We start from the raw sequence: 26,217 nt of genomic DNA on the forward strand, positions 1-26,217 counted from the left end.
TAACTTCATGAACAGTTTAATATCATGTCATATTAGAACACGTTAATCCAAATAAAATAACCATTTAATGAAAAAAATGGCAGGACAAGTTTTCCTTAAGAATACTTTATTAACAATTGTTCCTACATTTCCAGCTTCAACTGGTTTCAAACTGAAAACAATAGTTCAATCTTATTTCCATGGGTCACTTATATAACTTTTTGATCCCATACCCAGAACTCTGACATAAGACACAGCTATGGTCCTTACTACAAACAAAATTTACAAGATTGTTCAATGATTTGCTCAAATCGGCACTGCTACTTTTCCTTAACAAAAAAAATGAATAATTTTTATTTAACTAACTGGAAATGATTGCATAAATTATGATTCTTCTGCAAGTTTTTCTGATTTGGCAACCACTTCTTCGATGGGTCCGACCATGTAAAAAGCAACTTCAGGTAGATGATCCAGTTCGCCTGGGAAAACAAGACAAATAATTTAACAACTTAATTCTCATTTTTTTCAACTATATTTTTAAAAAAATGAGGCTTCACCATTTAAAATCATTTGAAAGCCTTTAATTGTTTCAGCTAAAGGAACGAATTTGCCAGATTGCCCTGTGAAAACTTCTGCCACCTGGAATGGTTGTGACAAAAATCTCTGGATCTTACGAGCTCTAGATACGGTAAGTTTGTCTTCTTCAGACAATTCATCCATACCCAAAATAGCAATGATATCTTGCAAAGATTTATAATCCTAAAAAACAAAAACACATTGATATTTTTTTAATCATCTGTCAATAAAACATTTTTACTCCAATAAGTGATATATATTCACCTGTAAAATCTTCTGCACACCACGAGCAATGTCATAATGTTCTCTACCCACAACGTTAGGATCCATAATACGTGATGTGGAATCCAACGGATCTACGGCTGGATAGATGCCCAACTCGGCAATACCACGAGATAATACCGTGGTTGCGTCTAAATGGGCAAATGTTGTGGCTGGTGCGGGATCAGTCAAGTCGTCGGCTGGTACGTAAATAGCCTAAATAATTTTAAATATTGCATAAATACAGAAATCAGTTACAAAAAAAACATTGAAAATGTCCTTAACTATATGTAGTTAAAAAATTTCAGGCAAATGCACACAAGTGGTAAAATTAAGGCAACATTAAAACAACAGATTCAAACCAATGAATCACCTATTTTAAGTGTCAAGATCAAAAGAAGCAGTTGGTGACAGCAGTTGTCACTCAATGTTGCCTTAATTTTTGCACCCACAAAACACCATCCATCCTCTTAATCCAAGTACTGTAACTCCAAAAAAAATACAGAAGAAAATCATGGAAATAACGACAAGAAAATGACAGATAATTATTGTTCAGTTTCTTTAAATCAGTTTTGTGCTGTAGCTAAAATATGTTTTGGTAAAGTTGGCTCATTTATATTGATACTGTAATACATGGCAAATTATTTCCAAAATGATTTAAGTCTAACACATTCATTTTAATGTAAATCAGTCTCTGTAATCCAAAAAAACACTTTGGTAGACGTATCTTAGCAATTTCTGGTTAGCAAATTGGTTTTTATTTACAATTTACAAAAAATTTTGGCCTAGTAATCCTGATACACTTACTGTTATATTTTTAATAATATTGTATCAAACCTCCACATACATATGTCAATATTTATTATAAAACACTTTTACAGTTATATACCCATGTAAAAAATTTTAAATGATTGTTACGGATGAGGAAGGTTTGCCCTCCCACTCCCTATTTTAAGAAAAATTTTGTAATTTACATAATGGTGAAATCACTGAGGAGGGGTTGGAGTACATTATACCAACCCAAAATGCATATGTAGTTCAATTGTAAATAAAAACCAATTTGCTAACCAGAAATTGCTGTGAGATACATCTACCAAAGTATTTTTTGGATTACAGAGACAGATTTACAGTGAAATCTACCATACAGCAAGCCAATTGTATACATTCATTTTAGTAATATATGACAAATTTGATTAAGACAATAGTAATATTATAAATATAATTGTGTTTCTTATTAAATTTTAAGTGTTAAATTCAAGTTAGTGCATGATTTTCTAGAGATAATTAGTAAGCAAAAAAGTTAAGAATTAAACTTAAAAAATTAGGATTGAATACAATACTAAAAATAGAATAGATCTTAGAAATTGCTCAGTGATACATTATTGTATGGGCAAAAAGGGACAATTGTCTGAGACCCTCTACCAACAGAGGACTCCCAACCAATCTTTTATAAGAAAATATTTCCCCCAAAAAATTACCTTAAAAGTGTCTGAAAACACTCAACATTAGGCCTCCTAATTCAAATTTGCCAGCACCTCATGAAGCTACAACACACCCCTGAAACTGCAATATTTGCATTGACAGCAAATGTTTTTTAGTGTCCCTGCATAAGAAATAAATTCCTACCTGCACAGATGTGATAGAACCTTTTCTAGTTGTTGTAATCCTTTCCTGCATGGTACCCATATCAGTTGCTAAAGTAGGTTGATAACCTACAGCAGAAGGAATACGTCCTAACAAAGCTGATACCTGTAGTTTTTATATGCATTGTTAGACTCATAGTAATGATAATTAAATAAAAAAAATGAATAAAATATTTTATATATTAAAAACAGACTGATTAACTTACTTCAGAACCAGCTTGTGTGAAACGGAAAATATTGTCAATAAACAACAATACATCTTGACCCTCTTGATCTCTGAAGTATTCTGCAACCGTCAATCCTGTAAGTGCTACACGAGCACGGGCACCGGGTGGTTCATTCATTTGTCCATATACAAGAGATACCTGTGAAAGATGTTTTATACTTAACCATAGATTTTCTTAATGCACATTTTAAATTTACATGTTTTATAAAAGCTTGTCAAATGTTATTACAATATAAAGAAAAACCATATACAAATATATATATGAAATTTTTTATTGTTATCATGGTAGCAGAGAGTTTCAAATATTTAGATAAAATTGTTTTTAAATATTCTAACATTTAACAATTTTAATGTGAGCATGTCAAAAATGTTATTTCTTGCACAACACCAATATTGTAGCCACAATCTATAATACTTCAAAATCTAAACATTTGTGCAATATACAATTAATTATCACAAAGCATTGGACAAAATGACAGGAAATGTAACAGTACAAATACAAATAAATTTGGACAGCATTAACTGACAATACTTAAAAGCAAGTAAATATTAATACAGTAGAGCGTCGTTTATCCGAATCAAATGGGGACTGGGGTTGTTGGAATAACTGATTATGTACGAAAAAATATATTAACCTATCCCCATGTTGAAATTTTTCACTGTTGCATGTCGCTACGTGTTGAATTTTCATTGATGTTAAGCCTAACGTACATTTTTTAATAATAATAATAATAATAGTGGCTATTGTATTGTTAAAAGTTATTTCTTTATTTTGCACAAACAAAATAAATATATTGAAAAATATAAAAACAAAAAAATTATATTTTGGAAGTTAATCTATCAAAAATGTTCGATTCAGCATGACATAATCCGACTGGAACGCTTTTGGTTAACCGACATTTCGATTGATCGGCTTTCGGATAAATGACGCTCTACCGTATATCCTAAAAGTTAACATTGCTTCTTATGAGTACTACTATTGTGGCACATCAATTTCAGGTGTAGTAGTCTCCCTTTATGGCTTCATCCCATCTTCCTTGATATCTTTCTTCTATATTTATACAATGTGTTGGTGAAACCTCAGTGTTCTACACGCATTGCTTCCAAATTTTATTTGAAAAAAAATCAAAACATGAATGTAAGTAATAAAGTTTGTCTTACAGTACCCACTTTTTCAGATTAGACTACTAAATTCTCAACAAGCTGCTTGTCTTTAGCCTCAAGTCTCATTAAATCATCTATTTCCTGTTGATTTTGAAAATGTGGCTGCTTGCTGTATTTTGATCCTTGGAAGTCCATGTTTTTCCTCATAACACTTACCACTGGGTTGGATATCTTCCTCCACTCTAGCCATACATTTTAATGGTTGTGGAATAAAGCTCAGTGCTCAATTATGGAATTAGTCAATAGATAACAGTATTGTGTGATATATAATGGCATTTCAGTCTGTTCACTTCTTGTACTCAAGTATCCACCATACAAAACCAATCATCATAATGACTTTGGTTTCCTTCAAATTTGAGGAATGGCAAATGGCATTGATCTTCTTGTTTCCCCAAAGCCAACCTTCCCAAATGGCCTGCAATTACCACAGCAAAAATGCAATGACCAGTTTGCCTTGATTTCCCATAGGCATTATTTAAGCAAGCTTGATATGAAGTGAAAAAATTAGTCCTTGTGGTAGTTTTGTGCTTTGATCCATTTAGGATCAATATACTATTCACAAACATAACAGAAGTCTGGGGATAGATTACACAACCAAAATGACCATGTTTTCTCCAAAATAAAGGAACTCTTTAGGAAATTAATAAAAACCAAAACATTAAAATAACTAAAAGTTTTGATGATACATAAAAAACCAAACCTCCATTGAAGTTAGCACATCAAATTTGTAAAAGGAACATTAAAATTTTTTTGTTGTTACACTGTGTTATGAGCACTTCTGTATATTGCCCAACATTACAGCCTTATTGTCCATTATTAAAGCTATGCTGGACAACAATTATGAGAACTTTTTAAAAACATTTTTGTAGTTAATTTTTAAGTTGATTTAGATTAACTATAAGATCATTTATAACAAATATCAAATTCAAAAAGTTACCTTTGAGGTTTTGTCTTTCAAACTAATAACTCCAGACTCAATCATTTCATGATATAAGTCATTACCTTCTCTTGTTCTTTCACCCACACCAGCAAATACAGAATAACCTCCATGAGCCTTAGCTACATTGTTAATCAGTTCCATGATAAGTACAGTTTTACCTACACCAGCACCTCCAAAAAGTCCTGGAATTTAAATATAAGATATTGTTTAACTCTGTTGCATGTATCTTTTATTCAGAAAAAAATTGATTAGAGATAGTTACCAATTTTTCCACCTTTGGAATAAGGTGCCAGTAAATCTACAACTTTAATCCCTGTTACCAAAATTTCTTGTTCAACGTTCATTTCTATAAATTCAGGGGCTTCCTGATGAATGGCAGAATATTTATCTGTAACAACTGGACCTCTCTCATCAATAGGTTCACCAATCACATTAATGATTCGACCTAACGTCTCAGGACCTACGGGTATTTTTATAGGAGAGTTTGTGTCTACTACTTCCTGACCTCGCACTAAACCTTCTGTTCCATCCATAGCAATGGTCCTTACTGTACTCTCACCTGTAATTTAAAAAAAAATTATGAAAACTGTCTTGGCTCCATGTTGTAATAGTTTTTAATTAACTTTATGGAAAAAAATAGGCATGAAAAATATGTCCAATTGCATAAACAAAGTTTGGGAGGAATTAAAATGGTCCTAAAGAAATTTGCAGTAAAAAGAAGTATTATGGCAATAATCTGGTTGGTTTGAGTCAGATTTGAAAAAACATGCTATTCAAAAATTCAAATCAGTGTATTTGAAAGTGACCAAAGAAATTTTTCTAAAATATTAAAGTATTTTTCATAATATTGTTACAATAAAGCATAATATTGAAAAACACCAAAGTCAAAATTTCTCAAAATTAACCAAAATGAATAAATCTAAAGAAGAAAATAATTTACTTATTACTTCTTGAATGATACTTTAAAGGAATTCTATTTACTTTCCTTCAATTAGAATTATAATTCAAATCTAAAAATTGCATGTAAAACTTAAATAACAATTTCTCAAGCTTATAAAGATTAAATCTATAAGAAATGATGACACTACACTTTGATCTGTGCATTCATGTATTAGTCCATACACCAAAATCACATGTGCAATTTATTTTAAATTGTTATTACTGTAATCACATTCAATATAAAAATTACAATTTACACATAACATTAATGCATACAAAAAACATTAAGTATTCTGATGGGCTGGTACAAAAATCCATGGGATGGCACTATGAATTATCATATAGTCAGTGACATCATCTCCAGAGATGTTACCAATTAGCACTGATATTTCAATAATCAACAAGAAACAATAGTTCAAGAACCAACAAAAGTAGGAAAAATTAGTGTTATTCATATATTGATAGAACTAGTTCTGAGACTAAGTCAGGCAATATATATAAGAAAATGAAAGTAACAGGGACAACACAATGTGGTTACACTGGATAATTAAACCTTTGACTTTGCTAAGAGAAATAACTTTGGTTTGGATAATGAAAAAAAAATGCAAACTAATTTAAAAGACTCAAGCAATATTTAGAAGTTCCTTCCAAAATCAATCTATAATAAATGCATTTAAGCTCTATTTTTTCCTTCTTAAATTGTTAAATTAAAAATTAATTCTTACAAAGTACAAAATACATGTTGTTTAAAATCAAAAATCAATGTCTACTGATTGACATTCCATCCAAAATAAACACCTGAGAAAAACGAGTTTCAAATCAAATGAAATGCCATAAATTTCAGCACATTTCTTTACAGCAAATGTTTGATTAAAAGGCCTTCCTTACATTACAGCAAAAACAAACAACAACTGCAAAACAATGCAAATGGAAGTACAACTTACACAATTTTGAAAAACAATGTTTAAAATATGTTTGTTCAAATTCTTGTACTTATTAATACTTAAAGTAAAGAATTACAGATTTATAAAAGCAAATTTAAATTCAAAAACACTGATGTAACATATGATTATAAAAAAGGAGCCAAATGAGTACATCAGCCATTTTAAATAATAAATACTACATAGTACCGTGTACCATAACACAGCCCATTCCAATCAGGATAGCTTGTATAGAGTTTTCCATGCAATGGAAATGCTGTGTGCTTTCTTAACATTGATGCATTAAATCATTTTAGAATAGTAAATTTCAAACTGCTCCAGACCTTTTAATTTCTGAAAGGTTACATAAGACAAAGCAATTTAGACACCTGTAAAATCAAATTAAAACACTGATAAAGGTGTAAATTGTCACAGAAGTTTTAAAGAATGCTTTTTTTTTATCCACTCATGTCCCTTTAATCTTGTGAGTGCAACATGGCATCTATTTTAAAATCATCTCAAAACAGTAATTAAGAGTGGCACTTTGCAGATTCTGGAGATCCAGGGCATGTCTTCATTGATCTTTATATTTCTTAACTCTTAGGCTGAGACTCCACTAGCATAAAAACGGGCATAAAACCCCTCGCTGTAAAAGCTTTCAATCACATGACCATGATATTTTACACCTGAGCAGGTCGTAAAACCAGCATAAAAGCGAGTTGAGCAGTGTTCAACTTTCGACACAAATACGTAAAACGGTACCATCCACCAATTAGAAGTCAGTGAAATCTAGGTCATTGTGATACAGTGCAAAAATGGCGGAAAATGAGCTTTGTGTATGTTCTCTTGTGGCTACTCTAGAATAGATCTGGAAAGATTTATTGAAAACATCTGAAAGTATTCATGTATATACGACAAGAGGTATCCTGATTATAATAATGGATGCCTAAAACACACAATATGGATGGCCAAAGGAAAAGTCTTCAATTTAGAGGAGTATATAATAAAAAAGCTAAGCTTATAAGTGCTGTATATTATCTTACTAACACGGTAATAAAAGTTAATATACGAAAGTAAAAATATTATTTTTACTACATTTGTAATTATAATACAAAAAAAACTTGTAGAATATAATCATTGTCTTTATATTGATATATCATGTATATAACCTTACAGGTATAACTTCAACAGCACCGTCGCCATAAAAACTTCAATAGCCGGACTTCCACCGCAATCCAAGCACAAACAGGTCACATAATTAAAAGTTTTTACGCTGAGGGGTTTTACGCCTGTTTTTACGCTAGTGGAGCCTCGGCCTTACTGGCACAAATAATAATTTTTCATACCTGCTGTTTTTCGTATAATTGACTCTCAAGAATTTCTTTTGCTTGATAACCTTGATAAACCCTTGCAACATGATTAACCTATCTAGATTTTACCAGCACAAACCAATACCTGCCAATGAAAAGATTAACAGCCTCTACTCAGTGAAAGTTCCTTCTAAAGCAGATGAATTTGAGAGGCATACAAAGGACATTTTAATTTAACCACCTTTATATAGTCAGCACATAGACTGTACTTATGTCTAGTCCTTTGTCCTGTATTTGTTAATGACTGCTCAATGCAGTGTAGAGTATACTGCTGGTTTGTAATTTCTTTTAATGCACTACAACTTTGTAGGAATCTGAGGTTGCAACAGTGAAAAAAGACACATGATATGAAGATAGATGATGAAGAAGACAGATTAAACCAAGACTTCCAGAATACAGATGCAACAGTATTAAAGCTTTCTAAACAAACAGATGGTAAAAGTAATACAGCCTTCTCTAGGGATAATGCACAAATCCAAGAAAATGCACCTTGTTGTGGCTCTTCTGTTCCAACTTGAGTAATTATACATTAGATTGTTATTAATGGAATACAAAAACACCCAATATTAGGCTTTCTATGCCATAAAATAAGCACATCATATATTGCATACAGGACAATTTGATTCAAGAAGGCAGGGAGGAAGTACAAAATACTTTAATACCACCTCACACAAAAACCCTAGAACTTGAGCATTCCACAAATAATTCTTTTTATTGCAAAATGGATGTAATTTCTTTTCATTATTCTAATTTTCTAAATAGTTTCTAAAGAAAAAGATCAACTCTTTGATCAAATATCTGACAAATTCAATACAGTGAGACAAATTTGAAAATTCAATTCAAATTCAATACAATCAAAAAGTTCAAGAAGTCATTCCAGAAGTCTGTTCAAATAACAGATAAATTTTTTCCATAAAGAATCATGTAAATTAGATCCAGTCCAGACCCCCAAGAGTACACTTACAAAAGCATTTTAACTCTAATTTAAAATCCTAGCATGCACAAATCATGAAAAAAAGGAAATGTTAATGTGACTTTTTCATTTGATTATTAACATTTCCTCCTATTCAATATTTTTTTTTTTTATTCAAGTAAAAATGCATGTTCTCTCAAATTTGCCAACAAATTTTAGAATATTGAAATTTTCAATTCGTTCTGTGCATTTCGTCAGGTTTACTTTAATGAAAACTAATTGTACAATGTTTTTCTTCTTCATCCAAGCTTTCCTATCAACCAGGTAACATCGTCATCATTGCTTTGACTTTAGCCCTTAAGACCGTCACTACATTTTGTTTTTATAGATTAATCTTTGCATTTAATAAAGTTTATTTAAACATTTTTAGGTAAGTGTTATTAAACTGTTTTTAACTGTAGGTAAGTAATCATTCAAAAAAATGACAAAATACAGTATCTTGGTACTTGAAAAATTTAATATTACAACACAAATTCTAAAAAAATAATAATAATTCAGTCTAAACTTGATTGAACAAACAACCCTCTATAACAAATTTTAAATTAACAACCTATTTTTATTTTGTCATCCATAAAAACTTATGATAAAAATAAAAAATGAATATTTCTGCTGATATTTCTGATCAGCAAAGAGGCTCAGATGATGACAATACTCTGTAAAAAGAAAACCTAATCCCATATTTTGCATTAGTCCTTTGTTTTGTATAGCACAGATTTACATAACATGACACTTTTTCGAAACGTAACTACAGTGTTATACAAGGGATACCTGTATTTTAAAATACTCTCTACAAATAAAATTTTAGTAATGATAATTAAAAAATGCTTAAATTCTCAATTTCAACACTATAAAGTTTAAAACATACATTAATGCAAGTTAAAAACTATCTTAAAAAATTATAAAATCAAAAACAATACCTAAATGCTGAGCGACTTCCAAAATGAGTCGAGACTTCCGACCTTGTACCTCCAAGGCATTTAGAATTGGAGGTAAATTATCTTCAAACTGAACATCTACAACTGCACCAATTACAGCTACTATCTTCCCATTTTTTGCTTTGGTGGCTGCAGCAGACTGTGCCGCATACCTTTTATTTTCTGTAATTTATAACAATCCACAAATTAATGATTTATATTTTAATGATCTTGAAAAACTATTTTTTATATAACTCATGCATTATAATTACTTGAAAAATATTTAATTTTTCTGATGATAAATAATTCAAATAGATATGTAATTCAGAAGTGTGTTAGAACTAAAATGCATAAATTTTATTTTGTTTTTGCTCAAATGTGGTTTCCAGTTCATTCTTAGTATATTGCCATTTTCTATTTTAAAAATGCACATGTGCATTTCTTAAAATAAAACTGAATTTGTTATATCAGAATAAAATCATCTCACAAAAACTTCTGGAAAATAATTTTTAATAGTTTATCTGTAAACTTATTTTAATATTTTTCAAACTCTGTACATAACTCAGGTTTTTAACTGATGGGGAAACATTAAAAGTGTTAGATCAAATTGAAAATGGTATAAGATCTATATTTCTGAAATTAAATTCTAGTCAAATTACTTATTATAGCAGCATTGTAACTAGTAGAGTTTCTAATATTATCACTGACTTCTCAGTTTCTTATAGCACTAAGGATCTGTTATGCATTAGCAGTAACACTATTATTTACTAATAGTGCTACAGCTTTCATTTATACTTAGTTATAGAAATGGTTCTAATTTAATATTTATAACATCCATATGAAAATTCTTCTCAGGTAAAGAGAAAATGCATTTAGGATAATATTACACTGTATGAGTCTTGAACGATTTTATCATAAGCAACCTGGAACTGATGCAACATTGGTTCGATTAAAACCAATTATACAATGCAAATTTTCCTACACAAGGTCAATAAGATATTAGGTAATAATAATAAACACTGCCATTCACAGAAAAGCAAAACATGGAGAAAGAAATCATTTTGATGCTGGCTGCAGATGAACTTATGAATGAACAAAGACGTATTTAGACTAAAAAATAGAAATTAAACAAAAAAAGCTCATGGCTGTTATAATTTAATGAGAAATTGAGGGATATAGTAAATGGTGTCTTAGCCTTGCTTAACATTAAAAGACAATACATCATACAAAACCATATAATGCATTAAAAGTGAATTTAATAAAACAAACTAACATTTTCATTCATCTTTAATGATTCAAGTTAACATTCTAACATTGAACATTTTTAGAATATGTAATGGAAATAAAACAAATATGTCAAAATCAAACAAAATTTAAATTAAAATTTTAAAGATCATTACATTATGACTGAACCTTAGCCGCATAGCCCTTTATCAAGGTCAATTGAGATAAAGCAAAAATTACTAAACTACATCAAAGGCATAGCATTTCTGGTTTGAGATCCCAATTACACTCAAACCTGTTTTTGTGCAGTCGATTTTTGTGTGATTTTTTATTTGTGCAGTTTGTTTTGTGTGAATTTTTGTGTGCAGTATATGAATTTCAATCAAATTGGTATACTGAACAAAAATAATTGCACAAAACACATTGCACATATAAAAAGTCACACAAAAACAGGTTTGAGTGTAAGTATCACAATGTATTTATGTGCCAGTTATTTTGAACCAATCTTAAGTGATATTCTTTAAACATTTTAATTTAAATCTTGTACAACTTTTACATATTTGTTCTATTTCCATAATATATATATTTTTAAAACATTCAATATTAAATGTTAATCTGATGACGATCATTAAAGATGACCAAAAATGTTATTTCTTGATTATTGAGTCTAATTTTGTTGTTTTATTTGGTTCTGTATGGTGTTACATTACTAATGCAGTTTCTCTATATATTATCAAGACAGTTCAGGTCAAACTGAAAAACTAACTAGTTTCTAGGCTATTGCTAACATGAATTTACATCACATGACACACACAGTTATTTCTGATTGTATAACACATGAGAGCAATCATGATGTATTTGGTTAGTGTTCAGAAGAAAATGTGTCTGTATGACATTGAACAGCCATCAGTTATCATACAATAGAATTCCAAACAGATTCCAATTGAGTGTTTTGTGTGAAATTTTATTGTACAGAAAAAACTTTCATAAAAATCATATAGTGTAATACCACTCTTAGAAATATTCATTTAAAATCAATTTTCAATTTGAATATAGAAAAGCATGAATTTGCATGATATTCAAATTTGCTAGCATGTAAATTTTAATATAAACTTATGCAACAAATTTTGCTTTATGTAAATATCAATGACCAGATATAGTCATATTTCATCAACCTTATTCATTTTGAAATAATTTCAGAACAAATTTTATTGATTGTTAAACTTTTCATTGAAAATATGTTTTACTGAACTTTTAATCAACAAAAGAATAAAAATTCTTTAGTGAATGTTTAAATAATTGACATAAGAACCAAAACAGTTCACAATAAATATAAATGAGAACCAAATGCTTAAATCAAATTGTAAATATAAAAAAAACATGCTAATAGTTTAGGTTACCAAGCCTTCTTCTAGGCATCCAGAACTGAATACAAGTCTGAATGAATGGTGATGTCAAAGAACATCTCCATTGGCACAAGAAGTCTTTAAAACAATTAACAGAGTGAAAATTTAGTAATTGAAAGAGGAAAAAAATTGTACTTTGAAGTAAAATTGAAAATTAAATACAAGAAAAAAAAACATTTTTGACCTTTCAAGTACGATATAAGTAAATTTATACTACTTGAAAGTTTACATTTCCCCAACCATAAAAATGGTAAAATCATTTATTCAAATATTTTTGTAATTAATTTTGTTTGAATAGCAATTGAATTTGACAAAATAAATTTAATAAAAACATTTTAACATTAAATTACAGTATACTTAAACCTGAATTCACATTATATATGAAATTGTCATGACACTATATTATGATGTCTAACGATTTAAACATTACACTACAAAAATTCATTATTTCATTATTGTTCATTGTTCAAAATTCATTATTGTTATGAGAAAATGCTGGAAAGTTATTCCATTATTTAAGGGAAAAAGACGATACAAATTTTTCCAATCTTCAAGAAAGTCAATTGTTATTCAGCATTTCATTTCTGAATGGCAATTATTCAAATGCTAATCTGTACAGATTAAAATATACAGGGTTCCTACTCAAATTTTTGTTTTGAATTCCGACTTTCCCTGACCAACTTTGTCCAAATTCCCTGACCCTCACATTTCTTACGGTATGGAATATCGACATAATAAAACAGCATTTTATGTACTGCGAACATTGAGTATATCTATCCCTCTTTTTGCCTAGTTGTATGTTTCAAAGACTGCCACATTAAAAAAATACAGTATGCATACATCCTGTAGAAAAATGTATGATAGAATCCACAACTTCAATGTAATGAAAAAATAAGCAATTTACAAATGAAACATGAGCTTTTTATTTTATCATATATTATTTGTATGTAAATCTAGTAAATACAAGATAGAATACTGTTTGTTGATTTTATGCTTTGATATACAAATAGTACTGTACTGTACTTAAAATGAACTCTTGACTTAGAAACACATAATTTTAAAATCTTTCAACAAAAAGAGTAACTTTTTTTAAACAGCAACATAATTTTAACAAAAAGTTAAATTTAAAAATTTTCAAATAAAGCATTTGTTCCCTCATAAAAAAATCGATTATGTAAAAAAAGAAATAGTTTTCTTTTGTCAACCACATTATTTCAAAATGGTGTAAAAATAGATTGTATATAAAGAGGGATAGGTGTAAGTTTTTACTATAGCTTCTCTAACAAATCCACTAAATCTAGCAAAAAATTAGCTGAATTGGCAACTCATTAAAAGAAAAAAAATGTTTTGTTGCCGCCATTTTGATTTTGGTTTTGGTGTAAAGGCCAGAGTTTTAATAATTATTTTTAATAATTTTTATTTATTATTTAATTTCGCATTAAATTTTGTCTTTGCATAAAATTTTCTTAAGAATGCAGACAAAATTTATCTATTTTAACCCTTAATTACAAATCTTATAATTATTGCAAATCATATCACAAACCATCTTTCTCACTTTTATAGCAAATTTTAATAAATGAACTAATGTTTTCAGCAATCTTAAATAGCCTTCCTCAGGTTTAACATAATTTCAAACGTCAATTAGAACATAAGATTTGAAACTTCACATTTCACTTGTGAGATATGATACTCTTTTCCTTTGCGAAAATAAAAGGGATCAAGTTAATTCTCGCAACGTCAGGAAAGTCGAGGGACTAATAAGTTGTGGGAAACATGGTACAGACGGACGAAGACACCTCTTTACCATTTAACCCGTTTATTGTAAAAATATGCTTACAATATAGCTAAAGTTGTCTTCGTTTCTCGTCTTAAGTTCATAGTGGTGGTAGTGGAATCCGGAGCAATGTTCAGTGAACAATCCGGAAAGGAAAGTTCATTTGATTTCTGTTTGATGTCTAGCACTAACATATATCACTTGTGTTTTTCCTGAGTTAGAAAAGTCCTCCTTTTGAAAGGCAACTGTTAATTTGTGGAAGGAAAAGGTAGCCCTCAATCGTTTCCTGGATTGGTTTCGGACCATCACCCACACTTTATGATGGGGGATCTAATGGATTCTCCGATTTAGTTACGTCAATCGAAGAATCCGAGTTCACAGAAGTATACATTGTCTTTTCAAACAATGGAAAATCCAACTCCAATCCAAATGATCAATCTTGAGAGCTGCACTGTCTTGACTATTTCTCAAGTTTCTATAAAAAAATTTTTACTCATTCCTTTTTTTTCATCTAATAATTTAATTTTTTTACGTTTTTCTATTTTAGTGAGACTTGTATTTCTATGACGTCATAGTATTACGAAAATTAGGATTCTTAAAATGTATAGAATTTAAATAAAATAAATGCACTCAAACCTGTTTTTGTGTGGTGGATAAGGACCACATAAAAGAAAACGCATTAAAAAACGCACGAGTAGCTATAAAAAATAGTTTTCGCAACACAAAAAGTATTTTTTTTTATGCGGTGAATAGGGATCGCATAAAAAAAGTCTCACTTAAAAAATAATTCAAAATCGTACGAAATAACTAGGAATTGCTTCTTTAACTCCTTGGGCCTTTTTCTGCAATCTCTGATGGGGGAAAAATTCCTCTAAGAAGTTTATTTTTTATATTAATTATTTCCACTTAAATACGAATCTAACATTAAAAAAATTTGCCGAGAAATAATTCCCGCAAAAAGTGGTTTTACAGAAAAACTATATAAAAAGTTTAAATAGTTAAAAAATACTTTTATTTGATAAATATAGCTGCAGGAAGTGTTATTCTTTCATTTAACAAGGCATGAAATTTCACACCTGCAGTCTACATTTAACACAATATTTCTGATGCTATTAAAATACCAGGGGACAGAAAAAAAGGTAAGAGAAAAAAATTTTACTTAATAAAAAATGAAAAAACTTGATGTCATAGAAAACATCCAATAGAGTTTTAAAAAATTTTACAGAAGTCAATTATGTTCCAATTTGATTGAAATTTTCATATACCGCACAAAAACAGGTTTGAGTGTACAGAAATAAACATCAAACGAATTTACAATTATATGGTAATAAAATATAAAAGTTCAGTAGAATGGTAACTACAAATCTTTTTCTTTTGCAAGGTAACTATAAAAATTGTTTTGTTGTTGTTTCGCACAAAAGATAATAAAATTTATTTTAATTTTTTAGTAATTTAATTAATTTTTTAAAAATTTACCAGCTTTTTAAATTAAAAAATGCACTTACGTAAAACCAGATAACCGGAGTGATTAGTATTCGGGTCGCAAACGTTTTCGTAGCCTCTTCTAGGCTCTTCTTCAGGCTTAGTAGTAATAAATTCGAATACGAATGGTTTTACGTAAGTGTATTTTTTGATTGAATCACCGGTGTGTAAGGAAGATTGAGCTTTTTAAATTTATAATTAATTATAAGCAAGTTAACATTGGTTAAACTATCGGATTACCTAGATGATTTTCAAAACGATAACTACAGTATATCTATTACAAGTATGATGCCTAAATTTGCCAAATCAGTGGATATTTGTTACCCAACATTATTTCTGTTAAACTAATTATTAAACTATGTATCGAAGTTGCAGAAATTAACGGGAGAGGGGGAAAAATACGCTTGCAGTACAGTTCTTTTCAAGGAAAGTTGTAACAATACATGTAAAAAACTACTAGTCGGCACCAGCATTTTACTGTAAATGTCAGATAGCTATTTATAATTTTTTATGTTGTATAGTAATGTTTTAAACGTGAAAAACAACTAAATCACGGATTTTTACTGATCTGTTTAACTATTTTGAAGTGAACAATCTAATAAATTACGATTTCAAGTTTTAAACATTTGTAAACTAATTTTTAATTAGTTATTTTTTATTCTAATTAACAAATTCATCTTTTTATAATCGCTGAATTATTAAAATTAAAAATTAAACACTATTACATAATAGTAGTTTATCCTGTTATTAATCCACAACTGTAAAATTATATGGCTTTAGAACGATGAAAAGAGCCATTTCAGATTCAAAACGTATTCTAGTATATTTTCTTATTAAAGATTGCAGCATTACTTCTTCCGCCTGCAGATGGCTACGCTTAGTCAGCCATATTCAGCAAACGAAATCAACAAGGCAGTTAAGGAGACAAATTCCCTGACTTTTTGACAATTTTTGACAAATTCCCTGACTTTCCATGACTTTTTCCAAAACTAATGAAAATCCCTGACTTTCCAGGTGCGTAGGAACCCTGAATATAATTGACCCTCAAAAACTATTTCCACAAATTGACTTTAATAGTCATATATACATCTAAATTTCTTAAAACACTTATACTATTTAAATAATCAGCAAATAATCTATCTTACTAATTATTCCTAAAATAAACAAGTTCTCATTCAAAAATACTTTAGTTTGATTAGACAAAGTTACAGTAATATATCAATTGTTTAGTAAACTTTAGACATTTCTATATAGAAGACATTGCCGAAATTATTGTTGTCATTGTAGTCATGTGCAAAAACGGCACCACCTGCATGTTTAACTACTTGCACAGTCATTACTCAGTATTATATAGACAAATTGTGAACAACTTGAACCCTTGAGGTTCTAATTTAAAGCTCCATGACTTCAACATAGTTTTACTTTCCTGTTTTCTGTCTTGTGCAATTATGCAATCCTAATTAAGTTGATATTCATGACAAAAAACATTCATAAATTTAACCATTAAAAAGGCTCAGAATAAACTATATATTACAAGTCAGCATATATTTGAGTAGCTAGTGTACATGAAGTCATCAAATATGTTTTGTACTCAGCAGAGTTAAAAGCCTATAACTCTTAAGAAAAAATGCATGCTACCCACTGGAAGTCTATAAAGTTCACTTGTGGCCAATATCCAACAAGCTTGGTCAAGCCAATCTGATAGCACACTCCACAAAAGCAAATCAAATATTAATTTTAAAACAAATTTTAAATTCTTGGAATCATGTAGTTGTTCAGAAGAATTTTTCACCGAATAAAGTAATGGACATGGTTTAGATTCCAGAGGAACTGGGTAGTTTTTACTATAGCTTACAGTGACCATAAACGAAAATGTTCAGTTCCTTTTGTGAATGCATGTGGACATGTGCAATAAATGGGCTGAACGTAGCATGTGCATGCACATCTAATAAACACACAAAAGTCCTAACATAAGCACTTCACCACTATAGTGGAACATGCTAAAAAAGTATGCTCATCCCTGATATAAACTCTAGAGGGCAAGTAGAATCAGTATGTACCAGGAGCAAGATATGTCAGATTATAATCAGATGCAGTAACACAAAAGAAAATAAATGGAAAGAGATTATCAGACTAAGGTGAACCATTTGGTTCCTGTGGTAGGAAAAGGTCTCACCTATAGAAATTCAACATCCAAGAACAGTTTGTAGGAAGGAAGCAGCTGCATACAGGGGTGTTTATAACTGGCTTTAGGAGTTCTGCAATGGAAATAGACTCCTAATGCTCAACAAATTAGATTGGCTTCCATGAGTAGTAGAGCAACATCCAAAATGAATTATTCCACGACATAACCACAAAGTTGCCAGACAAATGGTAACATACCAAACTTGCAGGGGAGTACGCCAAACGATCTCAAGTGCATTAATTCACATACCAAATAACATGCTCACACAAGCCTAGCACAAATCATTTTGGAACATGCCTGGTATATACATATATAAATAAGCAATCTAAAAAAAAACTTTTACCAATCTTTTTAAACCCAGTTTTAACTCAAATTAGCAGAGAAAAATCATTTCACAAACTAAACCAGATGACCTGGAAGTTCATTTTCAAAACACCTCACAGTACACCTGTTTTCATTTTTCATACTCCTTTAACTATTTTGAGTGTAGTAGTGCTAAAAAAAAAAGTCTATAGAAACTTTAAAATATGCACAGAAATGCAATAAATATGCAAAATAGATTTATATAACAACAATTATAGCAACAGCATGGAAGGTTTTTTCATATTATAAAAATAATGGAAAAACTTCCCCGCAAATGATATTTTAGTTACAATACTTAAATGCTCTTGATATATACCGTAATTCACATATATAAAAACTCATAAATCTTTCATGTAGATATTTTACAGCTTGAATTAATACAAACATATATACACGATTCATAAACAGCATTTTTATACTTATTAATCGCATTCGATCGATACTTCGATTTAAATCCTTGAATAAAATTCCCCTTCATCCAAATACAAAATGGCGGCCGCCAATACCTTATGGATAAACCGGAAACTTTTATAGAAAATGCAAGATTGAGCTCTTTACCAACACAACTTACGTATGGCATACAGACAGGGGACGAGTTTCGACGATGAATCTTGTAATTTTATTAAATTTAAACCGGGTTTACTGGATTTAAGAACCGAAGAACAGACTCGACCAAAAACACCCAACATGGTTGCCGGCGTATCTCGTCGTCCTGACGAGAGGTCAGGCTCCGGTAATTTACCATAAATACGGTAACGCTTCTGAGCGTGCGCTCTACAGTCTTCAAATTATTATTTTATTTTATTTTTGTAATATATTTTAAGGAATTAATTTTATTTGTTTTATTTATTTTAAATTTTTACTGCAGATGATTAAAACGTTTGAAAATTGCTATATATCTTTAATAGAAAATAATTTTAACAATTGTATATCTCATTCATTTTTAATGCAAAAATTAAAAAATTAATTTATACGATTGTCTTCGTGCTATTCTTATGTTTTGATAGATTTATATGATTAATATTATATTTATATATATTTATATTTTAATAAATTTTTATTTAATATTTTATTATTGTCTGCTACAAGATTGTTCTTCGTGCACGTAATTGTAATTCCGGTGACTTATTTTTAGCACCGGACAAGTAAGCGCCATCTAAGGTTGAATTGATCAATTAAGTATTTTAAGCATGTTTTTCAATTAAAAAACTAATTTTAGCTTTTTTCGTTATCAGTTAAGTGTTAGTATTTTCACATGCAATAATAAAATGTACAAAAGAAAGGTTTTTACGTTATTATACTCCAAGTTATGTTGGGTTAAGTGAGATATACTCGGTTAACACCGGTGGCTGTGTACTATGCCGGACCAAAGTCAAGGCATAGTAACCAAAACAAAAATTAAAGAAGTGTATCAGTGTGTGTGTCTGTATTCAGGAATTTTCTCACAATATGACATGTATTCAATATAGTGGCCTTCTGTAGTGTGATGTATGTGTTTCTATTCAATTCTAATGTGCCCAGGCTTTTGTGTAGTGTGTGTGGTATGACACCTGTAGAGGAGAGAACAACAGGTACAATAAGCACCCTATCCATCCTCCACAGATGCCTTATTTCCTGGGCGAGTTCTGTGTACTTGCTAATTTTTTCAGTGCATGCGTTTTGTATATTGTGAGTGTTTGGAATGGATATGTCTATAATGTATGTGATTTTATTGTGTTTGTCAATGAGTGCGATGTCTGGTCTGTTGTGGTAAATTGTTTTATCTGTGATTATGGCTCTTTCGTAGTACATTTTGTGCGTGTTGTTTTCCAATACTGTCTGTGGAATGTATTTGTAGTATGGTTCGTGGATGTCTACTAATTTGTGTTTCTTTGCAAGCTCTTGGTGTATTGTATTTGCTACTTGATTATGTCTGTGTAAATAATCTGTCTGTGCCAAGAGCTTGCAATCAGAGGTGATGTGTTGTATAGTTTCTGGCATGACGTGACATTTTCTGCATGTGTCATTTGTGAGTGTTGCATCTTTGAGTATGTGTTTTCTGTAGTTTTTAGTATTTATGACCTGATCCTGTATGGCGATCATGAATCCTTCCGTCTCCCCAAAGAGGCATCCCGAGCTAACCAGCTGTTTGACGCAGTTTTGTCAACAAAATCCTGGGCCAGGTCGTAAGGATGTCTGCCATGGAGTGCCTTTCGAGCCCACGATTGCTTAATGGTGTCTATGCTTTTTATATGTTGTGTTGTGTCCATATGATGTGAGTGTAAGTTTAATGGTGTGTTATTTGAGTCTGCTAGAGTTACTGCTTTATGTAATTGTGATGTTTCTTGTTTAATGTAGAAAAACTCTCGCAGTGACTGTATTTGTTTGTAGTGAAGGTTAACTATATCAATCAGGCCACGTCCGCCATCTTTACGTAGAAGGGTTAGTCTTTCTGTGGCGGATTTAGGATGGTGTTGTTTATGCTTAGTAAGTGTAGTTCTTGTTTTCCTTTGGAGTTGCTCGAGATCTGTGTGAGTCCAATGTATAACTCCAAAAGAATATGTAAGTACTGGAATGACATATGTGTTTATTGCTTTGACTGTGTGTTTTGCATTTAACTGTGTTCTGAGAATAGCATTTAACCTACTTTGGTATTCTTTAATTAATCTTTGCTTTATTTGTGTATGTTCTGTTAGTTTGGCCTGTTGGAATTCTAAATACTTGTAGAACTCGCCCTCTTCCATGGATTCAATAACGTCTCCATTTCCAAGTGCAAAATCTTCTTTCTTCAGGATTCCTTTTTCTATGTGAAGTGTTTTGCATTTATCTAGGCCAAATTCCATTTGTATGTCCTTGGTGTATGAATGTGTGATTTGTAGGAGTTGATGAAGTTGTTTTTGTGTGGATGCATAAAGTTTTATGTCATCCATGTACATGAGATGTGACAGTGTAAACTGTGTTGTTTTTTCATGTCTGATATTGTAACCATATTGCGTGTTGTTTAACATGTTGGATAATGGGTTCAGAGCTAAGCAGAACCAGAGAGGACTCAAGGAATCTCCTTGAAAAATTCCTCGCCTAATAAAAATTTGGTTTGTTTGTATGGAAGTGTTACTAACCCTGAGATGTAGTGTTGTTCTCCAGTGCTGCATAGTGTTTTGAAAGAATGCAATGAGTGATGGATGTATTTTGTACATGTGTAGAATATGTAGCAGCCAACTGTGTGGAATGCTGTCGAATGCTTTTCTGTAGTCTATATATGCCATGTGTATGTTTCTGTGTTGTTTGTGTGCTTGCCGTAGAATGACTGAATCTATGAGTAACTGTTCTTTGCATCCCTTGTGATTTCTACGGCAACCTTTTTGTTGTTCTGTTAGAATGTCGTGTTCTTCAATATGTTTGTATATTTTGTTTGCGATACAGGATGTCAATAATTTGTACAGTGTTGGAAGACATGTAATTGGTCTGTATTGTGTGGGGTCTGTGGTATTGTTGTTTTTAGGTTTCATGTAGGTGATGCCCTGAGTAAGAAAATTTGGCATGTCTTGTGGATTGATGATGATGTGTGTTAGGTGTTTAGCTAGTTCCTGGTGCAGTGATGTGAACTTTTTGTACCAGAAATTGTGAATGTTGTCTACACCAGGTGTCTTCCAGTTGTGTGTTCTGTTAATAGTGTATTGGAAATCATGTATGTTTATCTCAGCACAGGGCATAGTTGGTATGTTGTGCAAGTTTCTGTTCTCCTCCTCGATCCAGCCTGCATCAGCATTGTGCGTGACAGCACTGGACCAAAGAGAAGACCAATATGTTGTGAGTTCTTCTTCTGTTGGTGTGCCACTGTGCTGTGTATCAGTGTTTGCTTTGTTATTAATTTGTCTGTAAAAGAGTTTTTCATTGTTTGTAAATAATTTATTTTGTTGTTTTCGTAGTGTACATGTTTTGTATCATTTGAGTCTACGTGCTTTGGCAGCAAGTTTTTGTTTTAGTGTATCAATGTATTCTGTAATGTGTGTGTTGTGATGTTCATGTTTTGTATGTGTTTTTATTTTCTTGAAAATGTTTTTGAGCTGTTTCCTTAATTTGGGTGTTATGTTGCTTTTAGTGTATTGTGTCAGCCTGCCTAATTGCTGTCTAATGTCATTTATTTGTATTTCTATTCTTCTCTGCCAGGCAGGCTTGTGATAGTATTGTGTTTTCTGTGTATTTGTCTGTGACTGTACTTTCAGTCCATGGTGTGTCACTACTGTGACTGCCCCAGCATAAACTAATGTATGAATGTCTGCGAGTGTAGAAATTGAATGAATGTAGTGTGGTATTAAGTGAGTGTTTACATAATTTAGTGTTTTTCCTACTTTCTTTGACGTGTTGATTTTTGGTATTCGTGGTCGTTGTGTGGGATCTGTGCCTGTATATTTAGTGAGTGTTTCCTGAAATATAAGTGAGAGCGTATTTACTAAATCCATGTCTATGTTATCAGTGAGGGACGAGGAAGTGTCTGTAGTATCATTAGTGGTAATTGTTGTATGTGTGTTATTATCAATGCTTGTTGCTGGATTATCCTGACAGGTTACATGATCTTCATTAATGTTAGATGTTTCTGTCTGTTGATGTATTTGATCAGCAACCTGTTGTTTGATAAGTTCAAGTGTTGTTTGTTGAATAAGGTTGTTGTGTATAATTGTTCTTTTTTGATCAACAACCCTTTGTTCAGTGACAGTGAGGTGAGGATATTGTTGTGTGAATTTATGGTGTAGTTGTTGTCTGTATGCTGTCATGTTTGTTTCGAGTTTTGTGATCGTGTAATAAGTACGGATGATAAACTCGTTCATTTCTACTGTCCATTTCATCCGTTGGCGTGGTTTTTTAGCCTTTGTGGTCTGTGGATGCATTGCCACAGAAACACCAAGGCTGGGTTGGTTCCTCACATCTGTTGAGGGCATTGCAGTAGCCATGCTTGGGCCGGTGCTGCTTTCGCCACCGGTAACCAGGGGAGACTGTGGCATATTTTTCGAACGTGAGCCTCTGCCTAACTCACGAACGCGGACCTTGTTAACCCGGGCGACGTCCGAGCCGGTATCACACTTTGATCTAGTTATCACCATAATAAATATCTCCACTGAATGTGGGTGTGGTCACTCTTAGCTTCATTTCTCCCCATAGACCTTACTGGCATGGGTGTCCCTACTAGGAGCTTGTGCTCCAGTCTGCATTGCTCTATGGATCAATAAAATTACTGGGCTCTCCCACGACCAGGTGGTGACCACGGGAGAGTTGTTATTGTTATTATTGTTATTATTATTATTATTATTATTATTTAATTTTAGCTTTTTTATCCTGCAGACTGACGGTTGTATTCTAAAACCAGAGTTTGAATTAAAAATAAAAGTTTAATGTACAAGTTACTAGAAATTGAAATTTACAAAATCACGTAATTCTAACAGATTAAGTTAACTCTTAAGGAGAGTGAATACTGCACGATTTTCTTGGTAGCAATTGGTAGCAATTTTAGTCGAAGCCGACGTTTCCACATAATAAAAATTGCAACGATCCTACTAAATCGGCCCTTCGAAAAATTGTTCTCTGATTTGTGTATTAAGACATTTTGGTAGCATTACCTGGCATGCAACATGCTACAATCATTACAAATTCCTCTTTGGATTTTCAAAAATACAGATAACATTACTTTAAAATAAATGAATGATCGACATTTCTATAATTTTATTTACAGTATTAAAAAAAAAGCATTATTTTAACTTAGAAAACTGTAGGTAATCCTGTTTCTAATAAACATTGTTTTAATAAAATGATCATTTCTGACATATTTCAAACCGATTAATGTTTTTATGTAACACGTGACGTAAAAATATGACCGGATCGTAATTCGTCACGCGGTCTTAACAATATATTCTAACAATACTCGACGAATTGTTAAAATGTATTGTTGGCTTTTTCTACTGTGAGTGGTTATTGTTAAACGTAAACTTGTTCGAAAGTTCCGCGTTTCTTTGATAAGATTTCGCGAAAAAAAATTGCGATTAAGTGAACTTCAGTAATGTACGAGAGGCAAAAAAAGCTCTTTGCGTCGCCGTTCTCTTAGGCCCGCTCGAGTAAAGAGATGGAATCTCCCGTAGGCATTTTTACTCAAACTAACTTTTTATGCCCTGCATATTTGAAGCCCGCTCAAACGAAAGCAAGAGATGCCAACGAAAAACGAAACAGGCTCTTTGTGTCCCGCATCTTTAAAGAAAAATTGCTACGCCAAGTGATAAATTTTATTAGACGAAAGAAAAAGAGATAGGTTGAAGAATGAAAGTAAACGAATAGTGACAGCAGCACACGGTACTCCCAGGTCGTCTCCGCCCCAAGTACTGAGCGGGCCCGACGCTCCTTAACTTCGGTGATCGGACGAGAACCGGTATTTTCAGCGTGGTATGGCCGTTGCCCGAAAAAAACCGCCTGAACAGCATCACTTATGCATATTTGTACCCAATTCGCGCCTCGAATATCGCTTTTTGTCCTTCTTCCCATCACATTCCACTTTAAACCAGGTTTTCTTAAAGCGTTCGATATTACATCGACAGGATCGATGGGGGAAAAAGTTTATTAAAAATTGACAATATCAGTCAATTTTACTAACTTAATAAGACATTATATGTGTAATATTATAAATAATAAACAATCTAAAAATCCCACTAGCAATTCTTTTATTCGTCACAACGTCGGAATGTTAACTTTTTCATTTATTTAATTTAAAATATCCAAACCAAATCAGTAGTGGCTTGCCCCTGTACGTCATACTTTACCTTTAAGAATAGAGTCATCTATCTAACTGCTTTAAGGGAAAAACTTTTCAATTGAAATAACGCGACTTTTGGTTTGCATCGGAAGTTCGTAGATACTTGGTACATAGTCGGGACTCCTGCTGCCCCTAAATTTCCGTATCTGATCTCGTCTTTTATCTATCTAACTCCGTTCTCGAGATAAGAAAAAGACAGGCGGAATTTTCTGATTGCAACTCAATGAGCGTCTAGTTTGCTTGTCCTATTATAATTACGTAGCTTAACAGTAAAGTAGAGGGTGTCAGTAAACTCAAACAGTAAACTTATCACAAAATTCCCCTAAAAACGGTACTGAACTTATAGAAAAAATAAACGGTATTGAAATTATGTATATATTTGCTTTGTGCAATAATCATTTGACGAACTTTTTTTCCAATTTTACAATCAGTCTTAACAGAAAACAGAGTCTAACGCATAGTTTAACACATCTAGAATGAAGTTTCTAATTCGTCATAAATGCAAAAGTAAATCGTTCTCAAGAGGGATGTTTAGTCACTTAATAGATGTCTTGATCTTTCGTATATTTCAGAACGGGTAACTCGCTCCGTAGTCCTTATCACGTATAAGCTTTGGTCTGTAATATTCAGACACTTCAATTTAACAAAGGTTCAATCTTATTAATAGAATATATAGAGAACCACTCAAGTAAATCACAATATGATAGATAAAAGGGGGTTACTAGACTTGAAGTTTTTTTTTTTGATTCGAATGATCATCATAAAATCGAAATTTTTATTCGTCTAAATATAGACGCGAAACACGAGAATATTACATTTTCGAATACATATTACTGTTAACATGAATGTATATGCTAAAAATGATCCGCGATAATCCGTCTCTTCAGCCACAGAGAGGCAGAAAAATCACGAAATTCGGTCAAAAATTCAAACGTTTTACAATAAATTTCGAGGCGATGAAACAATAAAACTGCGACGATTTGTTGCGAGCGGTTGTTTATTGTTGAGAGCGGCCGAATTTTCAGTGAGCGAGATTTAAAGTAATTGATTTCGAGCGTTTTTCTGAGTTTTGCATCATTTGCAGTTATTGTATTGGTAAGTTC

At 31.6% G+C, this 26,217-nt stretch overlaps 1 protein-coding gene and 1 pseudogene across 1 annotated transcript; both read right to left on the reverse strand.

Moving 5' to 3' along the window:
* Positions 1 to 89: 89 nt before the first annotated feature.
* On the reverse strand, positions 90 to 19,068 carry ATPsynbeta (ATP synthase, beta subunit). The gene is made up of 9 exons (XM_067285190.1): positions 18,911 to 19,068; positions 9,909 to 10,088; positions 5,052 to 5,348; positions 4,787 to 4,971; positions 2,666 to 2,824; positions 2,443 to 2,565; positions 820 to 1,032; positions 537 to 738; positions 90 to 458 (listed from the first exon to the last, which is right to left on the reverse strand). Exons 1-9 carry the CDS (start codon positions 19,026 to 19,028, stop codon positions 364 to 366), a joined length of 1,572 nt encoding a protein of 523 aa, XP_067141291.1. The 5' UTR covers positions 19,029 to 19,068; the 3' UTR covers positions 90 to 363.
* Positions 19,069 to 24,642: 5,574 nt separating this feature from the next.
* Positions 24,643 to 24,761, reverse strand: LOC136987480 (5S ribosomal RNA; annotated as a pseudogene).
* Between the last annotated feature and the right edge of the window lie 1,456 nt (positions 24,762 to 26,217).

This window comes from Centruroides vittatus, unplaced genomic scaffold (genome assembly GCF_030686945.1).
Source record: "Centruroides vittatus isolate TY-2023 unplaced genomic scaffold, ASM3068694v2 scaffold_211, whole genome shotgun sequence".
Taxonomy (NCBI): domain Eukaryota; kingdom Metazoa; phylum Arthropoda; class Arachnida; order Scorpiones; family Buthidae; genus Centruroides; species Centruroides vittatus.

Bases quoted from the DNA above. Each gene is read 5' to 3' on its own strand.
- ATPsynbeta (XM_067285190.1), bottom strand. From the start codon at position 19,028: ATGTTGGGTGTTTTTGGTCGAGTCTGTTCTTCGGTTCTTAAATCCAGT. The intron at 10,089-18,910 runs GTAAGTTGTGTT...TATAAATTACAG, and splicing joins CCCCTGTCTGTATGCCATAC to AAAATAAAAGGTATGCGGCA. The intron at 1,033-2,442 runs GTAGGAATTTAT...AAAATTATTTAG, and splicing joins GTTCTATCACATCTGTGCAG to GCTATTTACGTACCAGCCGA.